Source organism: Pteropus alecto, unplaced genomic scaffold (genome assembly GCF_000325575.1).
Source record: "Pteropus alecto unplaced genomic scaffold, ASM32557v1 scaffold101, whole genome shotgun sequence".
NCBI classification, from domain to species: domain Eukaryota; kingdom Metazoa; phylum Chordata; class Mammalia; order Chiroptera; family Pteropodidae; genus Pteropus; species Pteropus alecto.
The window spans coordinates 11,386,523-11,399,359 of record NW_006432945.1 but is presented as its reverse complement, the minus strand read 5'-3'; the positions used below and the strand labels follow the sequence as shown (position 1 = coordinate 11,399,359).

The 12,837-nt window shown below is 38.4% G+C and overlaps 1 protein-coding gene across 4 annotated transcripts in view; it reads left to right on the top strand.

Annotated features, from left to right (window-relative positions):
- Positions 1-12,837, top strand: part of RASAL2 (RAS protein activator like 2) — a 244,807-nt gene that overhangs the window by 107,564 nt on the left and 124,406 nt on the right. For all 4 annotated transcript variants that reach the window (XM_015586236.2, XM_006907785.3, XM_015586235.2 and 1 more), the window contains exon 2: positions 6,054-6,181. In XM_015586236.2, coding sequence (XP_015441722.1) covers positions 6,054-6,181 — 128 coding nt within the window. The remainder of the gene's footprint in view (positions 1-6,053; positions 6,182-12,837) is intronic.

Below are 12,837 nucleotides of genomic sequence, written 5' to 3'. Positions count from 1 at the left end.
TTAAAGTTATTTAAATATATTTTTTACCTCTAAAAGAAAGTGATCACTTCAATTCTGAGACTTTTTAAAGAATGCTTATACTTTGTCTTTGAGTTCTAACCAAATTCAGAACCAGGTTAGCTCTGGCATGGGAATACACACACACACACACACACACACACACACACACACACACATCTTTCTACAGTAGTTTAGACTTCTGCAGTTTACAACTACTTATTAGAAATGTGTTTCTCTTTAATGTAGCGAGATCTCCCCCTATGTAGATAGATGTCCCAAAACTATGGGTTTGTTTGTTTGCTTGTTTGTTTTTGTTTTTTAGATTGGTACTAAGAATCCATGATAGGCTTTCACAACTGAATGAAACATTAGGGTTTGTGTTAGCTGGAGGAGCCTTTCTATAGAATCCTCTGTGAAGCTTGTTTTAGATGGTAGAAAATAGGTTTGGGATTTTAATAATTGCATGTAACTTAGGTTGGAATTTTTAAAAACATGTGATTAGTAAATGATGTGGTTCAAATGCAGTGCAGATGAATTTCTAAGGAGTTATAAGATACAAAAATAAAATTTCCCACAGCAATTTTTTTTCTTTGACATTCTCCATATTTGGGTCAGAGACTTACTCTTTTCCACTCCCCTTTACCCCTATTTCTGCTTCCAATCAGATCCCTTTATTTACTCTCCTACTGTACGTCTTTTGAGATGCTTTCTAAATCGAGAAGAGACAGGATGCTTCCCCACTCAGAGAAAAGTTACTTTGTGAGTATTTATAGATATGCCTAATGGAATTTCCAGCTCTATCATATTTTGTTTATTTTCCTTGTCAAGTGATGTGACAGGCCATGATGCTCTCTTCTTTGGTTACAAGGGGCGGGGGGGCGTAACTCCACAAAAGTTTTTTGCTGTTGTTATTGTTGTCTCCTTGCCAAGTGGTTACTAAATTTATATTAGCATTTGAAGAGGCCCAAAGTTTGACTTAAATTTACAGGTAGACTAAATAAGCCGGTAGAGTTGGCCCGTTGTATCTATGGGTTTCGCATCCAGATTCAACCAACTGCAGATCAAAAATATTTTTTTAAAAAAATCCAAAAAGCAGTACTTGAATTTGCCACACACTGAGCACTAGGCGGAATCCACGTGAGTGGTGTGTAGGCATGGCCTGCTTTAGCCATATGAATGCAAATACTACACCATTTTATGTAAGGGACTTGAGCATCCAAAGATTTTGGTATCTGCAGGGTCCTGGAACCAGTCCCCCATGGATACCAAGGGACAACTTTGAATGCTGTTTGAAATGATTTGGATATAATGCATGACATCGAATCCTTCAAATTCAAGTTTGCCTTTTAGGTTTCTTTCTTCTTTTTTTGAAAAACTTGTATTTTGGACTTCCCTACTAAAACTAAAGCAGAATTACAGTTATATAACCTTCTTTAATGAGCATTTATCAATCTGTGTTTGTATTGCTTGCTCTCTCATTCTCTCGTCTCCTTTGTGCTGTTCAATCACAAACAACTAGAGTTACCAGTGCTATTGATTCTTATTTCAAACTATGGATCACGAAATCTCTCTCCACTGTCATCAATTGGTAACCCTAATCATCCCTTGCCCAGGTCATTACATTAGTCCCCCATTCATTGTATATGGCCTCTGGTCTTTTCTCCACTTACTTCATCTTACAAACTATTGCCAGATTTTCTTAGAATCCTTTATTGGCTTCCTTTTGTCCAAGCAATGGTTTTTAAAGTATGGTCTGTGTAACCTTAGAATATGAGGATCCCCTTGATCTGCTAGGTTAAAACTATGCTCCTATAAAAGTTGCCTTTAAAAAAAAAAAAAACAAAACTGTTGACATTTGCACTGATGATACAAAAGCAATTATAAATACAACTATTGATGCAGTAGCCGGAATCAAGTCAGTGGCACCAGTATATACCAGCAGTCATTGCATTCTTCTCTGCCATATACAGTAGGAAAAAAAAAAAAGCCAGTTTTACTTAAGAATATCCCTGAGAACTCATCGAAAATTCATAATTTTATTAAATCTCAACCCATCTTTTTAACATTCTGTTTGATGACATGGGAAGTACCTATAGCTGCGTACCAAAGTATGATGCATAGATAGCGCCACGGAAAGCATTTGTGCAAAGCGCGTGCGAGCTGAACTTGCCACTCGTTTTTCATGAAACACCATTTTTACTTGAAAGAACAACTGAAAAACAGACTATAGTTATTCAGTCTTGGTTATTTGGTAGACATTTTCTGGAAAAAAGAAGACATAAATGTGTGTCACTTAAGGGGGGAAAAAACAACAGTATTTATTGCCAATGACAAAATTCAAGACTAAAAATAAAAATCATTATTTTTGGAAACAAATCTATCACCTTGAGCTTGACTGCTCCCATTACTTAAAGACTTTTCTGATGAGATCAGTACCTAAAGGTTAGTGAATGTGATTTTTTGACATTATATACTGAAAAGTGTCAACATTTAGAAAATCTGCAAAACTAAATGAACCAACATTTTTCTAGATGATCAGTACATAATGTTACAAACTCATGCATATGGGTAAAAGATCCATTCAAAGGGCAAAGTAGACCAATGGTTTTTATTTTAACAGAGTATGAAAAGTCCATTGATGTGTCAGATTCCACATTTTATTCACTTTTAAGAAGCAGCTGCTTGTCAGGTTTTGGCCTAGTATTAAAAATATTACCTAAAGTGCTATTAAAATACTCTTCCTTTTTCTAACTACGTATCCACATGAGTCCAGATTTCCTTCATATACTTCAGCCAAACAACATAAAGCAATAGATTGTGTGTTGAAACAGATTTTTCTATTCAGCCAGACTTAAAAGAGATTTGTAAAACTTAAAAGAGTGTTACTCCTCTCACTTAATTTTTTGAGAAGTTACATCTCATTAAAAATGTGTTATTTATATTAACATGCAATAGATTTGTTGCTATCATTAAATGAATAAATATTTTTAAAATTCTGTTTTGATTTCTAATATGGTAACTATTGATTAATATAATCTACATAAACAAAAGCGCTTTGAAGATATCAAAAATATCTGAAAGCTGCTAGTCTGTGTGATAATGACCAGCCTTAGAGCAGTGCTTTCCAAAGCGGTCCATTGAGTAACCTCTGATTCTTTTCAATGTTTCTTAAATTATTCAATTTTTATAATAAGGCCAGCATCCAATGTCCTTAGTATCCTTACAGGAACGAGACAGTGCAAACCTGAATTTTTTTCCAACTTTGCTATTAAGATGCTAATTTATAATTTTAAGTTAGTTATCCTTTTCTCTAGTGAATTTTATACACTAAATATTATTGGAAGTCAGAAATCAGAAGTATGTCACTAGAGCAGTAAGAGAGAGGAGGGTGAGAAGGGAGTAAGGGAAGAAGAGAGAGAGAGAGAGAGAAAGAGAGAGAGTTTGGGGAAATCAGTAGATGAAGTAGGGCATTAATCTAAGCTTGTCCTGTTAATATAGTCTTAGTATACAGGCTTCACAAATGTACTATTAAACCTTTATTTAGCCAAATGAAATGAGGACATGATAGAATGAATAAATTAAATCTATAGGTTATTTTAAAATCTTATTTTATCTTGTTATTTAAAATGCCTTCTAAACCTTAACCCAGAAATGCTAAAAAGAACCAAAAAAGTCACTTATTCTAACTTCTTTCTTGTTTTCTCCCTTGTTACACATTCTCATTAAATTATCAAAAAGTAGGCATTAGATAGTTAAAAAAAAAAAAAGTGAAACTATAAAATTTATAAAAGGCTACTCAATCTCATAATTTAGACAGACAGGTTTTAAATAGACAGTTATTGCTCCCTCTTCATTCTGCCTTTAGCTCTGGGGGAGTATGCAGGGTTTCCAGATGTTCTGTGTGAGACATCTTTCTTCATAATCTCCTGAAGGAACTGCAAACAAAGCTCAGGCTGCAGAAAGGGAGAATGTGAGAGGCAGGGAGACTTTAAGAGAATTGCTCAGGCTGACACAGGGAAATCCAGAGCTGATGCAGATTTATATTTTGTCAGGAAATCTGGGTTATGCTATAAATATAGTATCCTAAATTCTAATTTTTATGTACAGAGTCTATCAATGTCTTCTTGCTGTCGATCATAAGATTGCTGTTCAAATTAAATTTCAATGGGCAAGAAGTGTGCAGTTTAAGTCACCCATGGCTAACTTACATAAAAAGGTTAGTTATTTGACTGAGAACGTGTCTAGGCCACAAAACCACCACATTTCCACATAAAGTAGGTGTATCCCTCTCTGTTGAGGTAGTTTTGGTATTTGCTCTAAAAATAGGCCTACATTGTGGTAAAAATCTAACTCAGTTGTTTGTCCAAATTATGCGAAGAAAATCAGCTTTGATATGGCTTTTAAGTATAGGCGGGAGTCTCTTACAGTGTTAAAAAAGGCTTAGTTCCTTTAGAGCTTTTTGTGATCATTTTAGGAAATTCTGAAGTATAAAAAAAACCTTTAAAATAATTTAAGATGCTTAGAATACGAGGGGAGAGCAGAGGGTGGGGCGAGAGCTGGTGTGAACTAGAGAAGCTGTAGATGGAGCATGCACTGCTGTGCATTGTGCAGGGGAGTTAGAAGCAGAAAAACAGGAGCAGGGAGGAAATAGTGAACTTGAAGAATTAGTAACATGTCCAGCCAAGCCCTAGTAACATTATTGGCTCTTGGCCTTTGAATTGTTTTGGAGGGTTGTCGATAAGTCCCCCAAAACATGGAGAACAGCAAGTTTAGACCGACTTTTAGAGAGCCAAGGAAGTTAAGCCACAACGAGCACCGAAGATAATGGACACAAGGAGACGCAAGAAGATGGACATAAACCGAACTACACTAAATTACTGGCTTGTCGTTTACTTTCTATAGGACTCTGGCTATAATTCTGCATGTTTGTGTAATTATAGTATAAAATGTCTAAGAAATAATTTTAATTTCCATGAAGCTATTCAATACCAGGAATACCCATCATCCTGTGATAAAAAGACTAAAAATCTATAGAAATTAACAGTAATGAAAATGCTCATTTAATAAATAAAATGTGCTTATTTATGATTTACAACTCTCCTGCGCTCCTAGCTGTTCCTTTTCTCATTTCCTCAGTCGAGGCATGCCTCTAGCATAACAACTAATGCATTTTAAATGATCCCTGCAAGTAGTTTCCTGAGAGTAATTAGTCCTTCATGGCTAAAGAACTTTTAATATGTATTGAACCATCATAAAAGTCTTATTTAATGGATCTAATGTGTACTTATGATTAAGATATGTTCTGAGTTTTACAACAGCCCAAATAAATGAACAGTTTATATCAAAAAAATTTAAAGTAACAGAGTAATAGTAAGCATTTGGTATTTTATAGGGAAATGAGACATTTAGAAGAGTTGAGACATTGAGCTTTGACGCTGTATACCTCCAACTGTAAGATATGATCGTAATAGTGTAGCTCTTTCCTTGAGTGAATTGCTTCCTATGATTTTAAGATATTACTGGCCTCTTGTGGTAATATGCTATAGTTTAAACATTTCTAATTCTTGCGAGTGGCTAGAAATACAGCCATTTTGAAGGCATAGGCTGCCAGTAACTTCACCCCTTCAGTTCTGGGTCAACAGGACTCTCAAAGTATACATGCAACATCATCTTCCTCCTGAAGGCTAGGGGCTCCGTCTTTTGCTCTTGTCTCTGAGTCATCTCCACCTCTTTATTTCGAATGATGCTGGTTTTGCTGTGAAGCGATCTCCCAGTATTTCAGTGCAAATTACAGCAGCGATTACTGTGTCGAGTTTATACTAACAGTTTTTCCTTGAGTGTTTCAGCCCTTTTTTCTGCACACTGTAGGCCACTTTTTACTTCTGTATGTAAGTTTTTAGTTTCTTAAGAGAAAGTTTTCAGTTTACTCTTGGGACTCATGTCTAGACTCATCTCTTTATTTTATTTGATTTTGAAGAATCTTACATTTGAAACACAAGTTTACTCAGCAGGACAATAAGTTGCCCCTTTTGTTTTTCATATTTGTCGCACAGATGTGAAAGGGCCACCTACCCACCGTCTGTCATGTGGCCAGTCACCCTACACTGAGACGACAGCGTGGGAGCGGAAGTACTGCATCCTCACAGACAGCCAGCTGGTGTTGCTCAACAAGGAGAAGGAGGTGAGACGGGGATTCCTGAGAAGAGCCACTTCCCTTTCTGACCGAACGCCTGTTAAATCGTCCAGTTTTATTTGCATTTTCAAAGTCACACTTATGAAAATCGAGGCTTTATGGACAATACACTGTACGTAAGTCTCATGGGCCGCTGACATCATAATGATATGCGGTTGCCATGAAGATGTGAGTTCCTCAACAGTCAAACAGTGAAAGAAGAGATGTTGAGTCGAGTAATTTGGAATGAGAACAGATTGGATTATGTAGACCTGGCCCCGAAATGGCCTAGACCGGCTATTAGAAATGGTATCAGTCTGGCTCCTAGCAAGTAACAAAAGGGACAGTCAGTGGATTAGTTGGGAGATTTAATGAAGGGACTACTTAACAGAGGTGTGGGCTGCATAGGGGACCCACTGAAGAGAGGTGAAGCACCCACGAACTAGCAAGAGCAGAAAGCGGTTATCACCCTAGACCTTCAGGGTCAGGGGAGGAAGCAATGTTTCCAGAACCCAGAGAACCGTAGTTGCATGAGCGGGCTGCATGGCAGTTGCTGTGGCTATGCACAACAACACAGCCTCTACCAAAACAAAAATGGCCGGCAAGGAGGAAGCAAGGGAGAATAAACACTCCAACGCACTTCTCCTGCCTTCCGATCTCTTGCCAGTGCTACCTACCTGCCAAACCTAGCTTGAAACCAGAGGGAAGGATTGCTTTCGATGTGTTCTGTAGAGGTTTGCTCCCTGAAACACACAGCAGAGGAGAAAAGGGCAGAAGGTAGATCTGGAGAGGCAGACAGTGTGTAATTAGTTCTAGTTCTAGGTAAACTTTCTGTCCCTCTCTAAATTAAAAAAAAAGAAAACAAAAGAAAAACTCTTGAACTTATCGTATATTATTACTACTTTACTCCTCAAACTGTTAGTGTACAAATTCTTCCACATCCAAATAATTTATTTGCTTATTGATGATTTAACACAGTTGTTATCATTCCAAATTGGTAGGGCCATAAGACCATCCTATTCCCAACCTCTACAGCATAAAAAAAAAGGAGTGACTACGATCTTGACAAAGAAGAGGGATGATAGGAGAGGAGAAGAAAGGTCTGATTCAATGAAGAAGAAAGATTAATTACTTTTTATAGATATATAGATATATATAAAATAAGTAGAAATCTGTAAATAGAATATCAATTTTAGTAAGTAAAATAATATTTTAATATTGTTAAATTTAATTTTATTAAAATAATGTTTTAAAGGGTAGCCTTTTCTGGAGCAGTCTAGTACATGTTGCTGTGTTTTTATTAAGTAGGTACATAATTTAAATTGGTAGAGCGAATATTAGTATAGAAGATTTCTAGTTATCCAGTTTGATTAAACAGATAATTCAAAATGTACATTTCAACCAACCTACTCTGTCAGCAGTCCTTTTTCAGAGTTGTTAATAAGGAGTGCTGTGAACAGATCATTTGCCATCTTTATGCTCTTGAGTCCCGTAAGAAGTTTAACAGCCTAAAGACAGATGACAGAAGGTCAAGAAGCATGCCTTGTCCAGAACCCAGATATAATCTATCGATTGAACATTTCTAACCAGTCAAGTAATCTAGGCCTTGGTCCTTTTTTGTATCATAAAATAACTGTCCACGATGAATGATTTTCTAAAACAATGTCTTGTGCACTTTTCCCTGTCGATGCCAGTCATCGTGCGTAGCCCTAGACATCCAGGGAGCCTCTCGTTTCCCACAGTCTGCATACGACTCTGTCCCTGCCTCCCACTCATCCTTTGCCACCTCTTGAAACTCTCACTATGCCCTCTGCAGCTTATGATCCATCAGCAGCAAAATCAACTGTTTGAGCCACCGCTTCCTGAAGGAGTCCTTAGCGTCCTGGTCTTATGGGAACTTGCATCTTCCCCGAGGACACTGTCTCCTGTGAGGTCTTGTCAAGTGACAGCTGTTCTCCCACGGCCCTCAGAGAATGCTGCCTGTGGTGGGCGCCTTCTCCTTTCAGGGCTGTCTCCTATCTATTCTCCCTCATTTTTCCCAAAAAGCCCAAACTCCGAACCTCATGTTGTAGTCATCTTCCAAGCCCCATTCATGTCTCCTCCTCCTTTTGTTGATTTTTGCTCTCGGCTCATTATCACGATCTCTAACATGACTCTAGCCTTAATTTGTGATGATTCCAGTATCCAGAGACATGATTCTTCCAGTTCATGACTCTCAGGTCCTTGAACTCCTGTCCTCCAAGAGTCTTTTCCTCTCCCCTGCCCCACTTCCACGTCTGCACATGCTCAGTTGTGTGCATCTTACCCTACGCCGTCATCTCCTGTCATTTTAACTCATTCCTTCCAGCAACCCCTCAGCCCTCCTCCTCTGCTCCACTGACCCTCTCGCCTTGTCTACCCCTTCTACCTCTGATGTCCTCTCATTCCTCTTCACCTAGCCGGAATTTTATGGTCATTCTCATCATTGCCTTGCATACTATTCCTCGCCTTTGTCTGGCATCATCATACTCATTTGGCAGTGTGATATGATAGCGCAGTTAAATCCTGCTTCTCCCCCATCCTGCCTTGCTTCTGTGTAGCATTTATCTGGAGAAAAATCACTCCACCATGCTGATGGTCTTTAAACTAATAGCTGCAAACCTCATGTGAGCCCCTAATGCTACTTGGCAATCACGAAACATTTTCCTAGTCCAATTATTGTCTAGCTCTCCTGGACTGGTGCGTCTCAATCTAAGTGTGGTAAAGGACCATTTTTCCCCCCACCTCATCATCAACAAAACGAATTAAAAAAATGAAAATTTAAAAAGACAAAAATACAAAGCCAATTTTTTTTTAGATTTAACAAGTAGAAGTACAATTCGGTTACTATACACAGAATAATTATAACATAGGAAAAGAAGGGAAAAAATTACAGTTGTCCGTGTTCATGGAAAGTATGCCACATAATGAAACAAATGACGTCTGTTGCAACCAGACTCTTACTGACACCCCTCTGCCAGACCTGCTCGTGTTAATGAGCTCACTGGTGACTCCATATTGCTAAATTCAGTGGTCACTTCTCAGTTCTCATCTTACTTAATCTGACAGTGGCATTTGATGTAGCTGGTCACACGTTCCTTCTAGAACCACTTTCTTCATTTGGCTTCCGTGATAGCGTGCTCTCTTAGTTTTCCTCCTCCCTCTCTGGCAGTTCCTTCTGAGTCGTCTTTGCAGATATTTTTTCTTCTCTTGAAATCTTTACAGAGGAGTGCCACAGAGTTCACCCTTGGACCTCACTTTCTTAAGAGTCCCATCCAGTCTTACGACTGTAAGCACCCCCTAAAGCTGGTGATTCCTAATGTTACATCTCAAACCTACATACCTTTCTTCTCTAGACTTACATATCCACCTACACATTAAATACCTCAAACTGGATATGTAATAGTCATCTCCAGCATGCCCCACACCGAGCCCCTAATCTATCCTTCCAAGTTTCAAAGGCCAGAACTCTCCCCAGCTTACTGTGTGCCAGCCATTCTGGCTTTGGCACTGTTCTCCAGCGCATCAGGCATGTTCCTGCCTCAAGGCCTTACTTAGCCTTGGCCTTGGCTTTTTACTTAACGTATTGGCACTGCTCACTCTCTCATTTCTTTCTGCTCTTTGTTTACATGTTACCTGCTTACTAAGGCCTACCCTGACCACGTGTTTAAACCTGGAACCCCTCCCATATCTCCATCCAGAACTTCTGATCGAATTACCTAACTCTAATTTTTTCTCCCCACAGCATATGCCACCTTCTAAAATGCTATATAATTTATTATGTTTATTGTCTTTCTTCCCCTACTGAAATGTAAGCTTTGGGCCAGGGAGTTTGTCTGTTTTGTTCAATGGTATATCCCTCAGTACTTAGAAGAGTTCTTGACACATAAGTAAATTCTCAATAAATATTTGTTGAATAATTTTTGAAAAAGCCACATTATAAACTTTGACTCCTGAATATCCATTTCCTTAGTATAAACTTGAAAGTAGATGAACCTTCTCTTCTATCTTTTCTTTTCGTGTCATAAATCTTTCCAGGACATTTTTTTTCTAAAACTGGATTATAAAAGAGGAAAAAGATAATCCATAAAATGCTTTGCTGTTGTTGAGTATGTGATTCCATCTTTATTTATTGAACATCTATCGTGTGTGCGGTATTGTGATTGCGAAGATGGGGTTTTATTGGGGACACATTGCAGTGAATTAAAAGTTATAACCATTTGGAACACTATAGAGATGGTGGCTATATAACATGGTGAATGTACTACTTGTCACTGAAATATCTACTTTAAAATGGTTAATTTTATGTTAAGCGACTTTAACCTCAGTAAATTGTTTTTTTTTAAGATTTTAATATAACCACAAGGGAATGATTAACTGAGATGTTGCCTGGAGAGGGTTGTGTGAAGTGGAGAATGCCAAAAAAAAGGTTTTACAGAGACATTTATGATTAGGTCACATCTTTAGGGACAAATAGAAGCTCACCAGAGGAAAAGAAGGGAAGGACATGCCACGTATGTGTCAGGAAGGGCACGGAGTCAAGAAGCATTTCTCTCTTTGGCAAACTGCAAAATGTTAAGAATTCTTGGAATGTAGTTTGCAAGAGGAAAAGTGATAGATTTCAAGAATCAAATAATAAAGTTCCTTGGAGACCATGCCAAGGAATCTGGACTTTATTCTGGAAATGATTTAGACCATGAAAAGGTATTTAACAGGGCACTAATATGATCAGATTTGCTTTTTAGAGAAGTAACTCTGTTGATCATGTGAAAAATTGAGTGAACAGTATTGGAAGGAAATAGATAAGCAAAATTACTGCAGTAGACTGAGTAAGGGATGACAAAAGGATGATGAATTTACAAAACAGTTTACAAAAACAGTTTAATGCCCCGAGATAGGGGTGTTCTGTCTTTATTAAGTTGGAAAAACTGCATTAAGTCTGTAGGATAAGAAATTGCTAAGCCATTGCTGTCCCACTGCATGAATAATAAATTTAACATTGTTACTTTCATTACAGGAAAAAATTAGAAGTGTGTGTGTGTGTGTGTGTGTGTGTGTGTGTTGTGCGTGTGTGCACGTGCGCGTGCACGCGCCAGAATATGCTATCCCTCTTCACCCACACTATTATAACTCTTACCCTTGGAATTTTGCATTGAACAATTTAGAATTCCTTGAAGCAAGGAGTTTAAGGAATTTACTGCTAAAATTATCTTGAAAGGCTGTTTTAAACCTTAATCAATTAGTCATGGGGGTGTTTACTGTTATGCTAAAAAGATCAATTAAGAGGGTTGGCTAAGGATTTAAGCGGAATCCTTAGCCAGGCACTGCTGGAATGTAGGAGGCTTATGTGAGTCTCCTATCATGCATGGATTCAGTGCGTGGGATCTTTTAATGCTCTCTCTTAACGCTGCGTGTTTCCTGTTGGAAATGGGAAGGAGTCTGCGTGGGGGATGCACATGAGGAGAGTGTTAAACACACCACTTACCGACTGGGGACGTGGCAGAAGGGTGGATCTGGGCAGGATGCTGAGAGAGAAGTCTGCCAGGAGTATCACCTTGAGAAATGACTCATTGGTTTCGTGAATTGCTTCATGTAAATTGTGCCAGATAGACATTGCTTGTGTGTTATGAGATAGGCTTCCCTGCCGGGTCGCCAGGAGAGGCCCAGCTGGCCTGGCACCGAGCCAGCCTACAAAGGGCGTGGGCGGCCATTCGAATTCCGTTTTGCTTGCAGGAGATAAGACCAAGTAAACTAGAGATTAAGGAATTGAGGGAAATGGTAGAGAAGACAATCAAGAACCTCTCTGAGGTGCAGCCAGTATAAAAGTACAAAAGAGCTGAATTCGTGAGTTTCTTTTGGCAATAACAAGCCATTAGCAAGGGTAAATGGGGCTCCATTTTTCATCATTCAGACTCTACTTTCAGTACTTGGAATTTTTAAAGCTGGATGACAGCGTACAGGCGGAAGGTAGTAATAATGCAATTTAAAAATAATTAAAAATATTTTTCTTGCTTTTGAAAAGCAGTATTTACACTCAGATATATTAATGAAAATAGCAGTTAGGCTTTGTGCAAACAGCTAAAAATCAACTGTTACTTATCCTGGGGTAAACTCCCCGTGGCACATTGCATTCAAAACCACTTTCAAGTTATTCAGCAGGTACATAATGTGTCCCTGTGTGTGCATTCATGTGTTACAAGTTATAAAGAATAAGACACAGTTCTTTCCTCTCTCTTCCTCATAGCAAATTTAGTTTTGGAAATAAGACAAATAATTTAAAAATGGCATTTGATAAATAGCATGAGTAAACGAGATAGAATAAAGGAAAGAAATCCATTTATTCTAAAGGACTGTCTTTGTCATTAAGATGCTATTGACAATGGGTAATCACCAAAGGAAGCTTAGGAAAGGAAGGGATTTGATCTAAGTTATGTGTCATGAATATTAATCTGTAGGATGTATTAGAAGAGGGGGCGATAGGAAGGAGACAGACCAATTAAAAGACTACCTACCATTCCTCTGATCCAAAAAGTCGAATGGTTTCCCATTGCTTCCTGAATTATGCATGGCTTGGTGTTAAAGCCCTCCCAACATGATCATAATGTAGTCTGGTGTCCCGCGCCCCCCCGCCGGCCCTCGTCCCGCCC